Source organism: Nicotiana tabacum, chromosome 13 (genome assembly GCF_000715075.1).
Source record: "Nicotiana tabacum cultivar K326 chromosome 13, ASM71507v2, whole genome shotgun sequence".
NCBI lineage: Eukaryota > Viridiplantae > Streptophyta > Magnoliopsida > Solanales > Solanaceae > Nicotiana > Nicotiana tabacum.
The window spans coordinates 106,558,751-106,579,129 of record NC_134092.1 but is presented as its reverse complement, the minus strand read 5'-3'; the positions used below and the strand labels follow the sequence as shown (position 1 = coordinate 106,579,129).

At 38.6% G+C, this 20,379-nt stretch overlaps 1 protein-coding gene across 1 annotated transcript; it reads left to right on the top strand.

Moving 5' to 3' along the window:
- The first annotated feature begins 7,412 nt into the window (after window positions 1-7,412).
- LOC107775809 (uncharacterized) lies at window positions 7,413-15,665 on the top strand. The gene is made up of 2 exons (XM_016595590.2): window positions 7,413-7,933; window positions 15,599-15,665. The coding sequence occupies exons 1-2, from the start codon at window positions 7,413-7,415 to the stop codon at window positions 15,663-15,665; spliced, it is 588 nt and encodes a 195-aa protein (XP_016451076.2).
- The last annotated feature ends 4,714 nt before the right edge of the window (window positions 15,666-20,379 follow it).

Here is a 20,379-nt window from a genome sequence, read left to right as displayed (position 1 = left end):
TTGATGGTTTCTATCATGGTTTGAACCAGATATTTTCTACCGCTGTGGGGAACGTGTTGTGTTGTAATACCAAAACAAATAAAAAAAGAGTAAATCAAAAGGGCCGAAGCCCATTTGCCAAAAGAAAAGAAAGGGCAAAAGGAGGGCTGGTTGTTACGCAGAAGCAGAAGCTTCAGAAATGCCGGAAAAAAAATTCAAAAAGAGAAGAAGAAGAAGAAGAAGAAGGCTGGAACCAAACCTTGAGAAATTTTAAATATGTACAAGTTCTTACGGGTAATACTCAAATTTCTCATCTTGGTTCTTTTCTTCTGGTAATTTTTTTGTCTCAGTTTATATATTTAAAGGGATTCACAAGGTATAAGAAATTTAATACCAATAAGAATTATTCTGGGCAAATTATGCAATTGGAAGTTGGGCAAAGTTACTGTAGGATAAATTCACTTGGAAAAAGAAGGGTATTGATGTATTTGTACTTCAACTAGTCTCATTATATATGATCTTTGTTAGGTGTAAATTAAGTTAGGTACAAGGATTGAGTTTTGGTGTTTAACTGTATTGCAATGACAATATCGAATTGGGTTTGATTGTGGTAAGTCTAGTATTGAGCACAAAAGATAAGTACCAATTAAGAAGGAATATTATGGACAATAATATTATTTCAATTTCAATTTATGCACACGATTAAGGAAATTGAACAGTACAAGTAATAAACCATACAAATAACTTTTTATTTAAAAGATTTTGGACTAATTTAAATTACACATAGCATGAGTAAATATAATTCGGCGAATTGATGATAAAATATAAAACTCGGAGGATTGGGTATTCTAAATTAGTGATGGATTTAGCCTAAATGAGGCAATTAACATGAGATTGGTATTATGTAATTATAGATTAATTGGAGGAATTTGTACGAATTGCTCGAGGTGAAGCATTTGGTATTTCGGCACGAGTATTGTGAGTAGTAATCTTACCGCAATTTGTGTTTTCATAACTTGCATGATTTACACATGATTTTTAATATGAATATGTTACTGATTATTTTGAGTTGCATGTGGGACAAGTCTTTTACTCGATATGATACCGAAATAATTATTCGAGATAATTACCGTTGTTTTAAATATTATCATTGTCACTAGATCTGTTTTACCGTTACTTGAATTTACTGTTATCGAAATGAAATTATATGATTTGATAAGAACTGAAATGCCCTATATTGTTTTAAAATATTATTCTACGAGTATATAAGGATTACAGAAACAAGTATAATGGGAGTAGACATTGAAGGATCCCGTAGCTAACGACGGATTCGTTAGACCTGGTGCACCTTGTAATTATCGATTACCGTTATAGCCCTCGCTAGTGGGAAGGTAGAACTAGCATACCATTACCGATTTCCCTCGAGTAGGGACTACCGTTATATTTGACTTCTTGCGAAGAAGTCCACAGTTATACCGATTACATGATCCGTTCATTGAAACCTTCCAAATGTGAATATTGATATTATACAGTGGTTACCGAGCTTATTATTGAATTGTTAATTGCATTATACTACAAGAAAAATATGATGAGACTGAAAATTATTTATTGTTTCTGAAAGGGCATTCTCATGTTATTTTCTTTTTGATATACTAGCATGTTTTCTGACTTATCCCCATTAAAAACGGTTGTGGTTAAGTGTTATTACTCACTGAGCTAGCGACTCATTCCCCGTTAATTCATTTTTACAGAGACAGCAGTTGACGCGAACGAGGATTTTGTTAATTAGAGCGCACATGTTGATAGTTCTTGGTGAGCCTCGCACTTGTTCGCGTGGGCGGAGATTTTATTTATTGTTATGGTCTTTTCTATGAACTCGTAGAGTCACTCCATAGTCATTCTTTTAGCGTCATGAGTATCCTTTCGTTATTATAGACTTATGATGAGTATTGCACTTTTTTATCAAAATTAGAGATAAATTAGTATTTTTGGTTGTTAGTGGGTTGATTAGTAATGGTGGAGACTTGTTTTGGTTAATTGATAAGTTGTCGATTGTTGGTTTGACATTAGGCTGGTTGGTTGTTGATTTTGAGACAAGAAAATTTTTGGATAGCCCAAAAACAGGTGAAACTCTGTCCGTTTTTCTGTAAAATACCGATGAGGCTTACTTGGGGGCACTTGCTCCTAAGTGCCGGTCATGATCCTAATTTGGGCCGTGACAATGTTGGTATCAGAGCTTAGGATTTAAGTTCCGAGTCATGGAGCAATGTTTAGTAGAGTCTTGTTCATGGGTATGTAGGCACCTATACTTATGATCGTGAGGCTACTGAACATCTAGGAATGTTTTCCCTTCTTTTATTCTTTGATCGTGCGTTGAGATGACTTGAGATTGACTTTGGAATATTTCTTTCGCAGATGGCTAGGGCACGCACACCCTTATCTGTTGGACGTGGTGCTACCCGGTGTGGCGGTCAAGTTGTCGTTCATCAAACTAGAAGACAGGCTGCCCCTCAACCCGAAGTTGGGAGCATGGGTCAACCCCAAGATGCTATGCCAGATCAAGTGCAAGGGCAGGGAGTTCAGGATGCTCCACCACCAGTGCCAACTATTGCGCCTATTGTTGCCTTACCTGCAGACGTAGTGGAAAGGTTATTGAATGTGTTAGAGGCATTGGTGCCTACTCAGGGTGGAAGTTCAGCTCCTCAAGCTACTTTACAAACACAAACACCTGCATAGACTCAGATTTTCGGGAATAAGGAAGTATCCCTACAAGAGTTCCTGAAATTGAAATCACCAAAATTCGCAGGTTCTGATAATTCAGCAGATCCTCAGAGTTTCTTGGATGGGACACTCAAGGCATTACGTGCTCTAGGATGTTCTAGTGAGAGAGTCGTAGAGCTTGCAGCATACAAACTAGAGGATATGGCCAACACATGGTATGAAACTGTATTGCTAGGAAGGCTAGCAGGACGAATTCACTAAATTGTTCATAAATCATTTTCTTCCAAACAGCCTGATGCAAAAATATACTAGAGACTTTGAGAGATTGGTTCAGACTCCATATATGGATGTGTCAACATATAAGACCAAATTTTGTAAGTTGGATAGATATGCCCCTTACTTAGTGCCTACCGAAGAATCTCGAGTTCAGAGGTTTGTTGATGGATTGGTTGGTCGTCTATACACTGTAGTAGCCCAACAGATGAAGACTTTATACTACTCTGGTGCAGTCGACCTTGCTAGAAAGATTGAAACCAAGCGACGTGAGGAGCGTGCAGCTAGTGATTTACGTATGAAGGCCAAGACAAGAGGGTCTTTCAGTGGCGGTTTTAGTGAAAATCGAAGAGCAGGAAATCAAGGACAATAACAACAGGGTTCTCAGACAGGGATAAACTTGTCTTCATAGTAGGGTTGCTTAACGGGCGGATCGGACGGTTATTTACTATTAACGATTTGGCTTATCGATTATCGGTTTTTAAATGTATTAATCTGCTAGCCACCCAATAAGATATCAGGAGGATTGGTATCAGTTTAGCTATTATCGGGCGGTTATCGGTTTAGTTTCAGTTGATTGAAATGATGACATTCTTCAATGCCTTATAATGATGACAAATATTATAAATGCCTTTTTTGTAACAGATGAATTGTGTTTTCAACTATGATGCTTAGCTTTTGGCAATGGTTGATATTAGCAGTATTAACCTGCGAGCTGTCACTGCTGGTTGTGGTTGAAGCTATTGTTGCTCTGTAAATTTCGTTGTAACTGGCTTGTGTCCTTTCTACTGCTATTCTTTCGGATTTTGCTAAGAAATGTTAACATGAAACTAGTTAGAAATTACAGTGTCTCCTGGTTTTGCTTTGGCTATATAGTAAATTATTTAAAGTTAAAGTTTTGTAACGAAATATGAATGATTCTGGAAGATGGTAATCTTTCTGGAAAAAATATATATATTGTCCAGAGCAGTAATATATATATATATATATATATATTCTTAACGGGTTAACGGATTATCTGTTAAGAAAATTGAATAATCCACCCCCAAACCGATAAGCCGTTAATAAAAAAAATTCAATTCGTTCTCCGTCCGTTAAACCGTTAACCCGATACCAATAAGCCATTAAGCTTCAGTTTCGGTTCAGTTTTGAACACCCCTACTTCACAGTCCACATACATACCACATTACAGACAGGGTAATAGGGGACCATCATCTTCTGAACATCATAATTCCGGGCAGATATATGCCACTACTCCGGTCTGCCAGACCTGTGGTAGATCACATTTGGGACAATGTCGTGTTCTAACTGGAGAGTGCTTTCGGTGTGTCCAGTTGGGACATCACTTGAGGGATTGCCCTCAGCCTCCGAGAAATTTCAACCAGGCTTCTATTCAGTCAGCTGCACCTACTCAGACTACTCGTAATACTTTAGGTGCTACAGTTACAGGAAATAAAGGTTGAGGTGCCGGAGATCGTGTTACTGTGAATCAAGGACAAGGTAATGTTGGTAGAGGTCAGGCGAGAGTTTTTGCATTTACTAGACAGGATGCTCAGGCCTCGAATGCTGTGGTTACAGGTGTTCTTTCTGTCTGTTCATTTGATGCACTTGCGTTGATTGATCCGGGATCTACTCACTCCTATGTGTCCCTGTACTTTGCTTTGAAGTTTAGTAGACATCCTGAGCTATTGAATGAACCTTTTCTAGTTGCTACTCCTGTTGGAGAGTCTCTATTAGCTGAATACGTGTATCGTGCTTGTCAGATTCAGATTGAGGGTAGAGATACTCTAGCTGACCTTATTGTACTTGATATGATTGACTTTGAAATGCTGATAGGAATGGATTGATTATCTTCATGCTATGCTATCATCTATTATCATTCAAAGATAGTCAAGTTTGAGATACCAAACGAACCCAGTTTTGTTCTAAAAGGGGGTCAGGTTCTAGAGAATTGCAAATTTGTATCTTTTATGAAGGCTCAACGACTGCTGAAGAAAGGTTGCTTGGGTCTCATAGCTATTGTAAATGACACAAGAAAGGAAACAGTTAGTATAGAAAATGTACCAGTAGTGAGAGAATTTTCTGATATATTTCCTGAGGAATTACCAAGATTGCCTCCAGTACGAGAAATAGATTTTGGTATTGATTTGCCACCTCACACACAACCCATATCAATACCGCCATATCGGATGGCACTAGCAGAGTTGAAGAAGCTAAAACAACAACTGCAGGATTTGTTAGATAAGGGTTTTATCAGACCGAGTATATCTCCATAGGGTGCACCAGTATTGTTCGTAAAGAAGAAAGACGGATCCCTAAGAATGTGCATTGACTACAAGCAGTTGAACAAGATAACAATACGCAATAAATATCCCTTGCCTCGTATAGATGACATGTTTGATCAGTTACAAAAAGCTTCCCACTTTTCAAATATTGACCTCTGTTCTGGTTATCATCAACTTAGAATCAAAGATGAATATATTTTTAAGACTGCTTTCAGAACTCGCTGCGGGCACTATGAGTTTCTTGTGATGCCTTTCGGACTGACTAATGCTCCAGCTGCATTCATGGGTTTAATGAATAGGGTGTTCAAGCCGTTTCTGGATAGATTTGTAATAGTATTTATTGATGATATCCTGGTATATTCTCATAGCCAAGGAGAACGCGGGAATCATCTTAGGACTGTGTTACAGACATTGCGAGAACATCGGCTTTATGCTAAGTTCTCAAAGTGTGAATTTTAGCTAGACTCAGTAGCATTTTTGGGGCATGTTGTATCCAAAGATGGAATTATGGTAGATCCTAAGAAGACAGAAGTTGTGCAGAAATGGCCCAGACCTACTTCTCCTACAGAGATTCGTAGCTTTTTAGGTTTGGCAGGCTATTACAGGCGTTTTGTGTAGGATTTCTCCAGAATAGTAGCGCCGCTGACCAAGCTAACATAGAAAAATGTAAAGTTTCAGTGGACGGAGGAATGTGAGCAGAGTTTTCAAAAACTCAAAACTTGTTTGACAACTGCACGAATATTAGCCTTACCATCGGGTTCTGGAGGATTTATAGTATTCTGTGATGCCTCGAGGGTGGGATTAGGATGCGTTCTCATGCAAAATGATCGCATTATAGCTTATGCTTTGAGACAATTGAAAAAGCACGAGCAAAACTATCCTACACATGATTTGGAGATGGCTGCAGTGGTATTTGCTCTAAAAATTTGGAGGCATTACCTAAATGGCGAAACTTGTGAGATTTATATTGACCAAAAAAGTCTGAAGTATATCTTTCAGCAGAGAGATCTGAATCTTCGGCAGCATCGGTGGATGGAACTACTCAAAGACTATGATTGTTCTATTTTGTATCATCCTGGAAAAGCAAATGGGATGGCTGATGCATTGAGTAGAAAATCTATGAGGAGTTTGGCACATATAGCTCCTGCAAAGAGACTTTTGGCCAAAGATATTTAGAGACTAGAAGATATAGGTATCAGATTTAGTGTCGGAAATTCATAGGCATTGTTGGCTTGTGCTCAAGCTAAGTCTTCATTAGTTGAGCGCATTAAGGCCACCCAATATGAGGATGAGCGATTATGCAAATACAGAGATAAGGCCTTAGCTGGTAAAAGCAAGGGTATGATTGTTGAAAGTGATGGTGTGCTTCGAATGGGTGACATGCTATGTGTAGCAGACGTAGATGGGTTGAGACATACTATTCTTGAAGAATCCCACAACTCTAAATACACTATATATCATGGATCCACAAAAATGTATCATGACCTAAAGCAATTCTATTTGTGGGAAGGTATAAAGAGAGATGTTGCTAGTTGTTTGACTTGTCAGCAGGTCAAGGCTGAGCATCAGCTACCCGCAGGACTGTTACAACAAATTGAGATTCCAGAGTGAAAATGCGAAAGAATTACTATGGATTTTGTCACTGGGCTACCACGAACCCTTAGAGGTTATGACTCTTTATGGGTAATTTTAGATTGACTGACGAAATCAGCACACTTGTTTCCACTGAAGACTACATATAGTGGAGTAAGATATGCACAAATATTTATGAATGAAATTGTCCGACTTCACGGAGTTCCAATATCCATCATCTCTGATAGAGGATCACAAAATACCTCACGCTTTTGGAAATATTTTCAAGAAGCATTGGGTACACGAGTAGATCTTAGTACTGCATTTCATCCACAGACAGAAGGGCAGTCTGAACGTACTATACAGATCTTGGAGGATATGTTGAGAGCTTACATTCTTGAGTTTGGAGGTAGTTGGGACGCTTATCTACCTTTAGATGAATTTGCTTACAACAATAACTTCCAGTCCAATATTCAAATGGCACCGTACGAAGCATTGTATGGTAGAAGATGTCGTTCTCCTATCGGATGATTTGAAGCTGGTGAGACTAACATATTGGGACCTGACCTAGTACAAGAAGCTATGGACAAGGTCCAGTTGATCAGACATAGATTGCTTGTAGCTCAAAGTAGACAAAAGTCTTATGCTGATAAGAGAAGAAGAGATTTAGCATTCACAATTGGGGACAAAGTGTTACTACGAGTCTTCCCTATGAAAGGTATGATGCGGTTTGGGAAAAGAAGCAAATTGAGCCCCAGGTTTATAGGATCGTATGAGATACTAGACCGAGTGGGAGCTGTGGCTTATCGTTTGGCACTTCCTTCTGAGTTGTCTTTTATTCATCTAGTGTTTCACGTCTCAATGCTAAGAAAATATATATCGGACTCATCTCAGGTGCTTGAAGTACCTATTATACCGATTGATGAGAAGTTGTCTTACAAGGAGGAGCCGATGGCTATTGTTGATAGGCAAGTAAGAAAGCTACGGTCAAAGAAAATTGAGTTCGTAAAAGTCTTATGGCGAAATCATACAGTTGAAGAAGCTACTTGGGAAATAGAAGATGCTATGCGATCCAAGTACCCCCCATTTGTTTCACTGTATAGGTATGTACTTAAGTTAAATTCGAGGACCGAATTTCATAAGGTGGGAAGGATGTAATACGTTATTTTTTTATAAGGGTGTATTGGTCATAATAATAATAATAAGAAACTAACTATAAAAAAAACAAAACAAATCAAAAAAAAAAAAAGAGTAAAGCTAAAGGGTCGAAGCCCATTTTCCAAAAGAAAAGAAAGGGAAAAAGGGGGGTTGGCTGCTACGCCGAAGCAAAAGCTTCAGAAACGCCGGAAAAAAAAATTCAAAAGAAGAAGAAGAAAAAGGTTGGAACCAAACCTTGAAATTTTTTAAATACGCACTGGTTCTTACGGGTAATACTCGAATTTCTCATCTTGGTTCTTTTCTTCTGGTAATTCTTTTGTCTCGGTTTATATATTTAAAGGGTTTCACTCGGTATAAGAAATTTAATACCAATAAGAGTTATTCTTGGCAAATTATGCAATTGGAAGTTGGTCAAAGTTACCGTAGGATAAATTCACTTGGAAAAAGATGGGTATTGATGTATTTGTGCTTAAACTAGTCTCATTATATATGACCTTTGTTAGGTGTAAATTAAGTTAGGGTACAAAGATTGAGTTTTGGTGTTTAACTGTATTGAAATGACAATATCGAATTGGGTTTGAATGTGATAAGTCTAGTATTGAGCACAAAAGATAAGTACCAATTAAGAAGGAATATTATGGACAATAATATTATTTCAGTTTCAATTTATGCACATGATTAAGGAAATTTGAACAGTACGGGGAATAAACCATATAAATACCTTTTTATTTAAAAGATTTTGGACTAATTTAAAATACTCATAGCATGAGTAAATATAATTCGGTGAATTGATGATAAAATATAAAACTCGGAGTATTGGGTATTCTAAATTAGTGATGGATTTAGCCTAAATGAGGCAATTAACACGAGATCGGTATTATGTAATTATAGATTGATTGGAGGAATTTGTACGAATTGCTCGAGGTGAAGCATTTGATATTTCGACACGAGTATTGTGAGTAGTAATCTTACCGCAATTTGTGTTTTCATAACTTGCATGATTTACACATGATTTTTAATATGAATATGTTACCGATTATTTTGAGTTGCATGTGGGACAAGTCTTTTACTCGATATGATACCGAAATAGTTATTTGAGATGATTACCGTTGTTTAAAATATTATCGTTGTCACTAGATCTGTTTTACCGTTACTTGAATTTACTATTATCGAAATGAAATTATATGATTTGATTAAAACTGAAATTCCCTATATTGTTTTAAAATATTTTCTACGAGTATATACGGATTACAGAGACAAGTATAATGGGAGTAGACATTGAAGGATCCCGTAGCTAACGACGGGTTCGTTAGACCTGGTGCACCTTGTAATTACCGATTACTGTTATAGCCCTCGCTAGTGGGAAGGTAGAACTAGCATATCATTACCGATTTTCTTCGAGTAGGGACTATCGTTATATTTGACTTCTTGCGAAGAAGTCCGCAGTTATACTGATTACATGATCCGTTCATTGAAACCTCCCAAATGTGAATATTGATATTATACAGTGGTTACCGATCTTATTATTGAATTGTTAAATGCATTATACTACAAGAAAAATATGATGAGACTGAAAATTATTTATTATTTCTGAAAGGGCATTCTCATGTTATTTTTTGTTTGATATACTAGCATGTTTTCTGACTTGTCCCCATTAAAAATGGTTGTGGTTAAGTATTATTACTCACTGAGCTAGCGACTCATTCCCCGCTAATTGTTTTTTACAGAGACAGCAGTTGACGTGAGCTAGGAGTTTGTTCATTAGAGCGCACAGGTTGATAGTTCTTGGTGAGCCTCACACTTGTTCGCGTGGGCAGAGATTTTATTTATTGTTATGGTCTTTTATTTGAACGCTTAGAATTTTTCCATAGTCATTCTTTTAGCGTCATGAGCATCCTTTCATTATTATTGACTTATGATAAGTATTGCACTTTCTTATCGAAATTGGAGATAAATTAGTATTTCTGGTTGTTAGTGGGTTGATTAGTAATGGTGGAGACTTGTTTTGGTTAATTGATAAGTTATCGATTGTTGGTTTGATATTAGGATGGTTGGTTGTTGATTTTGAGATAGGAAAATTTTTGGATAGCCCAAAAACAGGGGAAACTCTATCCGTTTTTCTGTAAAATACCGATGAGGCTTACTTGGGGGCACTTGCTCCTAAGTGCCGTTCATGATCCTAAATTGGGTCGTGACATGTGTATTGTGATTTTCTCCTAGAAGGAATCAAGAGGAAGGATTCTAACTGACCGGGTATGTAATTTGCTGGTGACTCAGAGTGTTAATGAGGTTATTGTGTTTTCATGTAATGGCCTAATAGAGGCGGCGTGTGGAGGGAGACTGAGATTTGCATGTGCAAGTATATGGTTCAGTTTTGAAGGGATGGTCATGAATTCTTAGACAATATGGGCGGTTCCAAATGACTAGATGAATACTGTTACTACTTGGTATTTCATGAGAAGGGCATGCATTTCAGAAGGGGCATTGTGTTTTGATTTACGGATGTTCATCGGTATTGCAGTACGCATATGGTTGATAGACTGTTGATATTCAAATTATTTCTATGTAGCATGGAAGAATTATGGAAGTATTCCTCGTGGGATGATCGTGCATGAAAGATGTGTTAGTCATTCGAATGCTAGAAGTGGGATCGGTTATGGTGATTCATGTGTCCTATGAATTTGGAGACTGGAGTTCTCAGAAGCATATTGTTTCAGGGTTGTGACCTTTTTGAGGTGAGTATTTTATTTAAACTCAGTGGAGGCACTAGTTGCGCTAATTATTTGTGATAGTTGCGCGCTTTGAGTGTGCATATAGGTGAGGTTTGAGCCCATATGCGAGCTTCGGGGCAAGTATTTATACTCGGAAGAATGCTTAGGCTATGATATGCCTAGAGTTAACTGTTAAGCATAAAGTTATAACATTTCTCATGTTCGTACCTTTGTGGAGAACTATCTGGACTATACTTGAGGTTACAAAGAGGCTAATTCCGTGAGTAAACTTGGTAGCTACTATTTCTGTGTTAACTTTCCGATTTGAGTTGTGATAGCATACTTTGCACATGCTTACACTATGGCGTGTTATTTATACCATTCCAGGAGCATGCGAATCTTATTTCATCATCATATTCATGTGTACTTGTTTAATTGCTTCTGTATGATATGCTGGGACTGGAGGCCTGTGACCATGCCAGGCGATTTATATTATTGCCACGTGAGTTATCCGTGCAGATCTACATATTGGTATCATTGGCACGTGAGTTATCCGTGCAGTATGTGGGAATTTCATTTTTTGATAATCTATCTAATTTCATTGCTTTCCTTCCTCTACAATTATGCACATGTGCCTACGGTTGCCCTTTTCACGAAATTTGATGAGTTGGTTGTAAATATTAGGTTGTGGTGGTGCTAGCCGGACTTGTGAAACGATTCTCCTCTTTGAGATATTTTCCATTTTTTTAGGTGCACGGGTTGCACAACTTTTGGTTTGAGATATATTGGTGTGGCGTGTATGTGGAATAGTTGTGTTTGATAATATAAGGTTATCGAACCTAGAATGCGTACTATCAGATTTGATTATGGTATATTTGGGAGGATAAAATTGAAATTCGTCTTAGAAAGTGATTATGGTTCTGGTTGGGCGAGGGAGCTCCATGACTTGTTGATCTGACAAGGGGTTATAAGATTCCACGTGTTTCTTTTGTTATCAGTAGTGTACGAAGGTTTTAGAACGAGGTTTGGCTTGATATGGGATTTAATACTAGTATCGGGTTAGTTAGAGTAGTTATTGTGATCGGGAAAGGCGCTGCGAGTATGCAAGTTGTGTGATATATCATGTGATTACATCTTGAGTTATGGCTATGGCTTGATACAGTTTGTTCGGACTTATACAGTGTGTAAATATAATATTCGGGTCTTGAAAAAAATTATAAGTGTTGGAAATAGGGTGGCGTGAGATCACCCCCGGGTATGTGCATGGTAGGGTGGAACGGTGATATAAAGGCTTAGGGACAACTCTTGGCACGTTCGAGGACGAACGTATGTTTAAGTGAGGGAGAATGTAATGACCCGGCCGGTTGTTTTGAGTATTTAAACCTCGTTCCCCCATTTACTGCTCAATTTGTACTTTACAGTTGTTATATGACTTGTCAGGGTAATTGGTTCGGGTCCGGTGAGGTTTTGAAATAAATTGAGACACTTAGTCTCATAATTAAAAACTTAAGTTAAAAAAGTTGACTCGATGTTGACTTATGTGTAAACGACCCCGGAATAGAGTTTTGATGATGCCAATAGCTCCGTATCGTGATTTTGAACTTAGGAGCGTGTCCGGAAAATTATTTGGAAGTCCGAAGTGGAGTTACGCTTGAAATGGCGAAAGCTGAATTTTTGGGAAGTTTGACCGGGGGGTTGACTTTTTGATATCGGGGTCGGAATCCAATTCTGAAAATTTAAATAGGTCCGTTATGTCATTTATGACTTGTATGCAAAATTTAAGGTCAATCGAAAGTGATTTGATAGGTTCCGACATCGTTTGTAGGAATTGGAAGTTTCAAAGTTCATTAGGCTTGAATCTATGAGTGATTCGTGTTTTTAGCGTTGTTTGATATGAATTAAGACTTCAACTAAGTTCGTGTGATGTTTTGAGACTTGTTGGTGTATTTTGTTGAGGTCTCGGGGGCCTCGGGTGAGTTTCGGATGGTTAACAGATCAATTTTTAGACTTGGAGTGTTGCTGGAAATTTTCTCATATCTTTATCTAGTTTCCTTCTACGCGATCGCGTGAGAAGGTCTGCGATCACGTAGGGTTAATTGGGTCTGCTAAGTTTTTGTTCTATAAGATCGCGTGGGGAGAATCACGATCGCGTAGCTGGGAAGAGAGAATGCATCGTGAACGCGTGGACAAAGCCGTGTTCGCGAAGAGGAAATGAGGCACCAGGGGGTCACGAAAAGTTGCTCTTCGCGATCGCGTGGATCAGTCCGCGATCGCGTAGGTTTGTGCATCAATGATCCATGTTTGCTTGGATTCAACCACGTTCGGCAGTTTCTTTTATGCTTCGTGATCGCGTGAACTAATCCGTGATCGCATAGGGTCAATATTTGCCAGTGGAAATGTGTGCTTCGCGATAGCCGAACTTGGTCCGCGATCACATAGAAGAAATGACTGGGTGGAGAGTGTAAGTTCTGAAATTTTTACCGATTTGGAGCTCGAGAAGAGGAGATTTTTGGAAGATTTTCAAGGAAAACAACGGGGTAAGTGTTTTTAAATCAACATTGGTCAAATTACCCCAAACCATGGTTGTTTTCAACATCTAATTAGTGAATTAAGTTGGAAAATTATGAAAACTCTCTTGGTTTAATTTGAAGATTTGAGGGTCGAGTTGATGTCGGATTTGAGTAAAATTTGTATGGTTGGACTCGTGGTTGAATCGGCGTTCATATTTTATAACTTTTGTTGGGTTCCAAGACGTGAGCCCCATGTGCGATTTTTGAGTATAATTTCGGATTTTGAAGAAAAAATAGTATTTTGATATGGAATAAATTCCTATAATTTATGTTGACTGGATCAAATTAATTGTGACTAGATTTAAGCCATTCGGAAGTTGATACACACATAATGGAATTTCTGGAGCATTGTTTAGCTTGCTCGACATTGGATTCGGCTTGTTCAAGGTAAGTAACATCTCTAATCTTGGAGCTGAGGGTATAAACCATGATTATACGCGTTATGTGAATTGTTTGGAGGTGATGTACATGCTAGACGATGGGCGTGTGGGAGTGCACCGTGTGAATTGTAACTCTATTACTTCTGTGGTACTTTGTAATTACCTGATCTTATCTGTAGCTATGAAATCTCTACGTACTAGAGCTATTGAGCTGCGATCCATGTTAGAAACCATGTCTAGGCTACATGCTTATTCTGTTGAGACCCACTGGGGTCATTTCTGCTGTTGAGTTATCTACTTACATTGCATTTACATACTCAGTCATACGCATTCATATGCATATCATATCTCAGTCTCTGTTACCATTTACTGATACATCACATCATTATTTTTCGGCTGATTCTTTTCATGACACTGAGAGCCCGAGAGACTGGAGAGATTGATGACTGAGTGAGGCCGAAGGCCTGATGGTGAGGATATTTATGGGATCGGGTTGCACGCTGCAGCAGGCCATATTGTCTTTATATATATATTGATTTATGATGGGATCGGGCTGCACGCCACATCATGTTTTATTGATGTATGCCATGATTGGCTTATTATAGCGCTTGGGCTGAAGGATCCCCTCCGGAGTCTGTACACACCCCAGTGAGTGCAGGTACCTACTGAGTGCGAGTGTCGAGTGTCGAGCTATTGGGAGGATTGAGTGACTATGAGGATTGAGTGACTGGGAGGACTGAGTGAGTGTGAGGACTGAGTAAATTGATACTCTGAGAGTATGCATATAGTTTTATCACTGAGATACATTGCATTGACATGCACACATGGCATACAAGCATAGAGATGTATTTTTCTCATGTTGTACGGTATCACGTCATTCATGACTTCTTACACATATTGGCATATGGGCATAGTGATGCATTTCCCACTAGCTATCTGGAAAGGAAATGAAACAACTTATTTATTGTTGAAAGGATTTTTGGGAAAATTACTATTTTCAAACTTGCTCATAGTTTTGGCAACTTCGGTCAACGACTTGAGTTTTCACTGATACACTTGAAAGGCAGAACTATTTTCAGAAATCATGATTAAGCTGAGCATTTTATCTGCGAGTTACTTCTTTTATTACTTGCTTTACGTTGTTATGGACTGTTGTTGTCTATTGGTGTTGGACCCGACCTTTGTTCCAGCTCGTCACTACTTTCAACCTAAGGTTAGGTTTGATACTTATTGAGTACATGGGGTCGGTTGTAATCATACTACACTTCTACACCTTGTATGTAAATATTGGATGCTGATATTTTTGTGATCAACGAGAGCTGGATTTGAAGACGTACTTTCGTTCTGGTTGTAGCTGTCTCTTGTTCACGATAGCCTTAGATTTATAAAAATCTGTTTATGTACATTTCAAACAGATGATGTATTTATTTCATACCAGCTTTGTAATTTCTAATTTTAGAAGCTCATGATTTGTACTACCAGTCCTTGGGGAGTGAATTTGAGTCAGTTAAATATTTATTTAATCGGATTATTTTTATTCGGCTTACCTAGCGGGTGAGGTTAGGTGCCATCATGGCTAGTTGAATTTTGAGTCGTGACAAAGATGAATGAGTACTTACCACTCCACCATAATCCTTGTTGGATACAATGCAAGTACTCAACACAAGTAAACAACTTATGATTCTTTAGTTGACGTGCAACAAGATGGCTTAGAAGTCTAAAGTCAATCCTATTTAAACACGACTTGAGATCTTCTAAGAGTCCTATTCAAAGTCACCTTCCTCTTTGATAGGACTCCTACTGTTCCAAGGATTCCACACGCTATGGGACTTTAGTCTCTAACTTAATTATCCATATCGTTTTGAGCAATGACCTTTATCACTCATTGTAGCTATCGTCCACCATACTTGGACCTGGTAACTTTGAGATAAAGTTATTGTCTTGTACAGACGTACAAGTATCACTCAGGAGGAGCTGATTCTTTCTCCTGAGGAGCAGGTTCTTCAGAGCAGTTAAGCAGCTATGTTGAGGACCTAGTTCTTTGAACATATAGTCATACTTTGTTAATCATAAAAACTTCAATATTCAACAAATTCCCCATTTTTGATGATGAAAAACTTTGTGTACAGCAGAACCAGATAATCACCTCAAAGAACCAGATAATCACAACAAGCACTATTGACAGACATGTGTGTTCACAACAACTTCCAACCTTATCTTCCTCTTTTTGGCATCATCGAAAACACACAAAAAAATGTTAGACACTAAGTATAGACAATGTAAGATTCAAGGCCAAACATGTGACATCACAAGCATAAGAAAGGGAAAATAAACTAGGCTGATGATTCAATAGAGTACAAAGCAGTAAAGTAGAGTAATAGGAGACGTTAAGTAGTCCCAAAAGAAGCCAGGGTCTTGTCTTCATCATTAGAACAAAATAAACTAAGCATACTGCCAACTACTCAAACTAAGATAAAAGGAACAAAAGATAAGGCATTACTAGAATAGCAAAAGAACTAAGGACGCTGGGAAGGAACAGGTTCAAGGGTAAGAAGCAGAGGGGGTCAAAGCTTTCACAAAGGTAGAAATTTTTTGAGCGTGGGCCTCCCTGTCTCTTCTGAGATCTTCCTTGAGTTGCTTTGTTTCCTTTATCAACTCATTATTGTCTTCACGAAGCTTGGCATTCTCTTCAACAACCAGCTCCAACCTCTTGCTGAGTTATGCAGCCCTACTGCTCCCAGGAAGAATGGAAGATCTTGTGGGTCCTCTAGACTTGATATCCTCATAGCCACATTGCTTGAGGGTAAAATCATCCAAAACATCATTGTAGTTTCCAAACTTAAGCTCAAGTAAGTCAATGTTGAGTTTGTCAAATAACTCAGTCAACATGAAATCATATGGCATAGCATGCTTTGGTTTAGAAGTATCTGCAGCTCTTGCCATGTGTTGAATCATCAGGCTAGGAAAATTGATAGGTCAACCAGTGTCAAGAAGTTCCATCACATCCATGTCTAGTAGAGTAGCTTCATGCCTTCGCTCAGACCTCTGAAGAATGCAGGAGTTGACAAACTGAAATAGTAGCTTGTGAAGGGGAGTCATATCAGTTTTGTACACTTTCTGGGGAGCATCTAGTTCAATCTTTTGGGAGAACTTCCTGGTGACCACAATGCCAGTGTCAACATCATTGTCTATGGCTGGCCACTTCTTCTTCAAGTATTTGTCAAATCCTAAAGAAGGGATATTCAGAAGCAGCCCCAGCTCCTCAGTATTAAACTCCATGACAAAGCCCCCTACCTTACTTTTGACTACCTTCCCATCAAATGTAAAATTTGTATAGAACTCCACCACAGTAGGAACACATACTGGGGGGGGGAGGAAGCTTTGACAAACATATGCTTCCACCCTTATAGCTCAAGTTTCTTAACCAGTTGTGTCATCCTCTTCTCATTAGTGTTCGCAAGAATCTTCCCATTTAGGACTTTTCTGTTCCTGAACTCTATGAGTCGATCAACTACAACTGACACATTCTTTCTTGTCTTACCCCTACTGGCCTTTGTAGAAGAGGTAGCGGGTTTGATGACTTTGGCTCCCTTTTTCTTTGGTGTAGCATACTTTGCTGGCAAAGCAGAGTCAGATTCATCTTCTCCATCCACCTCAACAACAAGTTCCATAATTGAAACCTTATTCTTTGGCCTTTTTGCACTTCTGGACTCCTTCATGATTTGTGCATCAACATCCTTTCTTTTACTCCTTGTGAGGGGAGTTCTAACAGGAGGAACCACCCATTTCCTTGTTAAGACTGCTGACTTTATAGATTTCACAATGGTCTTCCTGGACTTCTTCCCTATCTTAGATAGTGGCATATTATCTTCATCACTGCTAACTTCTTCATCTCCAGTGAAAGGAGTTAACAGAGACCCAGGTTCTTGAGCTCTTGTCACTTCACCAATTTCTTCTAAAGAGGCTATGACGGTGTTTCCAATTTTCATGGAACCTGCAGATTCCTCACTCACATTCCCCTATTCTTCCTCACTCTCGTCATCACCTCCTTCACTCTCACTTACCTTTTCTTGATCCTCACCCTCACTTTCAGAAACCTCCTCTTCTTCACTCTGATTTCTTCTTCTGCAGAATCATTAGCATGTTCACCTGTCTTATCCTCTATATCACTCTCCTTCTCTGTCCATATACTCCCTCATTCTCACTCTTTTCTTCTTCATTGGCTATGGTTTGAACATCATGTTCCTCATGACGTTTCACAACTTATTCTTATTTTTCACCTTCATCATCTTTCTCATACTCAGTCCAACAAAAATTAAGGCCATCAGAAGCCTCCTTTTGCACCGATTCTTTACCTCATTCCCCCTCGACCACAGTCTCCATAGCTGTTGGATCTATCTCCTTTCCCACATCCCCTGCACCTTTTTCTACAGGGAATTTCTCCACTGGTGGCTTCTCACTCATGGATGGGAGAGTATCTAGGGGTGTAACATCTATAGCAGACACCTGAACATCTAACTTGATGAGGTACCTAATCAGTAGTGACTGACACTGATTCCCCCTAAATCACAGATCCCTTAGCTATAGTGTCACCCTTGCGTAGCAGCCTCAAGCAATTTTTTAACATATTTTCTTGGAGTTTCTTTGACCTTTATTGACTTAAAGGTATTTTTTGCAGGAAGCTCACGTGCATGGGTAGTTATTTTTGAAGGAGGGGGTACAGTGGAGGTGGGAATGATAGGAACAACATGAATAGTAGGAACAAGAGAGGATGAGGTATGTATAGTGGAGGATATCGAATGAGAAGGAGCAGGTGTAGGTGTGGGTTCTCTTGAAGGCTTGGCATTTTTCTTTGATTTGGGCTTCAAGATTTTGGGTTGTGCTTCAGCCTTGGTTGATGATTTAGCTTTAGAGGGTGTTTGACTGGATTTAGGCATGGTGATTAGATGAGAGACTCGAAGAAGAGAAAGAAAGGGTTAGTTCTTGATAATTACTTTCGATTCTTGCTTAGGGTTTGAGAGAAACAATGAGGTTAGAGAGGGAGAGGCTGATCATAAGGGTCGTTTAAAGGCGTTACTCCTGATGCGACTGGAAGAAAGAAGGTGACTGAATTCGAGTTCTAACATGACTCTTATAATGGTTACTTTGACTGCAAGGTTTTCAGGAGTAATTGATCTCTAATTGTACAAGGATTCCCCATTACTCTTTGACTAGAAGACAAATAGAAGTGATGCCAACAGAATTAAAAGTCTGAGTATAGCAGTAATTTTAGAATATTAAGTCCTAGTGACTTAAGACAGTATGGCACATACATGAGTCAAAGAACCAACTCCTTAGCAACTCCTTATTCATTTATGCAATAAGGCTTTAACACTTCATATTATTATCATGCAACACAGTTATCAACCAGATTATCTAAGCAAGTGTGTGAGCTTAATACAAGCACAAAGCTGAATCAAACACATTGTACTTAATTATCTACATCTTAGTATGCCTTTTCTAACCAATCACTGGGAGTCAACTTAGTGGGAGGAGTTGATTAGACCTAGTTCTAGTCTATTCCTTTCAAAGTGATCTCTACTCAGAGCTTTAGTAAAAATATCAGAAATATGATCTTCCGTTTTACAAAAGTTAATTGAGATATTCCCCTTTTCAACATTGTCTCTCAGAAAATGATGTCTAATGTCAATGTTCTTGGTTATCTTGTGCTGACATAGATCTTTAGCAATGTTTATGGCACTGGTGTTATCACAGAAAATAGGAACACTATCAACAAATATACCATAGTCCCTTAGTTGTTGTCTTATTCATAGTAACTGACCACAACAGGATGTTGCTGCCGCATATTCAGCCTCAGTTGTAGATAAGGCCACTGAGTTTTGCTTCTTGGTTCCCCAAGACACCAGATAAGAACCTAGAAAGTGAGCTGTTCCTGAAGTGTTTTTCCTGTCAACATGAAAACCTGCATAGTCAACATCAGCATAACCAACTAGATCAAAGTTGTACCGTCTGGGATACCATAGAAAGAGGTCAGGGGTCCCCTTGAGATATCTTAGTATCCTTTTGACAGCTTTCAGGTGAGATTCCTTGGGATTTGTCTAAAATCTTGCACATAATCCCACACTAAACACTATATCATGGCTGATTGTTATGAGGTACAACAGTGACCCAATCATTCCTCTATATAGTTTATGTTCCACACTTTTCCCTTCTTCATCAAGGTCTAGCTTTGTTGCAATGGTAATGGGGGTATCAATCGAACTTAGAGGAGTCCATGTTGAACTTCTTCAGTAACTCTTTAATATATTTCTACTGATGTATCATGGTTTCAGTAGGTGTTTGCTTGATTTGCAGGACCAGAAAGAAGTTCATTTCACCCATCATGCTCATTTCGAACTCATTTCCCATCATCTCAGCAAATTCCTTGCACATTGCTTCATTGGTGGCCCCAAAGATAATGTCATCCACATACACTTGCACAATCAGAATATTCTTCCCTCTGCTCCTTAAAATTAGAGTGTTGTCCACCTTTCCTCTTACAAAATTATTGGCTAAGAGGAATTTTGAGAGTCTTTCATAATAAGCTCTTGGAGCATGTTTCAGTCCATAAAGAGCTTTATCTAATTTGAACACATAGTCAGGGAATTATTCAGTTTCAAATCCAGGAGGTTGTTTGACAAACACTTTCTCCTTCAAGTAACCATTCAAAAAGGCACTATTTACATTCATC

Excerpts from the sequence above, each read along its gene's own strand:
- LOC107775809 (XM_016595590.2), top strand. The coding sequence starts at position 7,413 with ATGGACAAGGTCCAGTTGATCAGACATAGATTGCTTGTAGCTCAAAGT. Across the intron at positions 7,934-15,598 it reads CCATTTGTTTCACTGTATAG|ACGTACAAGTATCACTCAGG; the intron begins GTATGTACTTAA and ends TGTCTTGTACAG.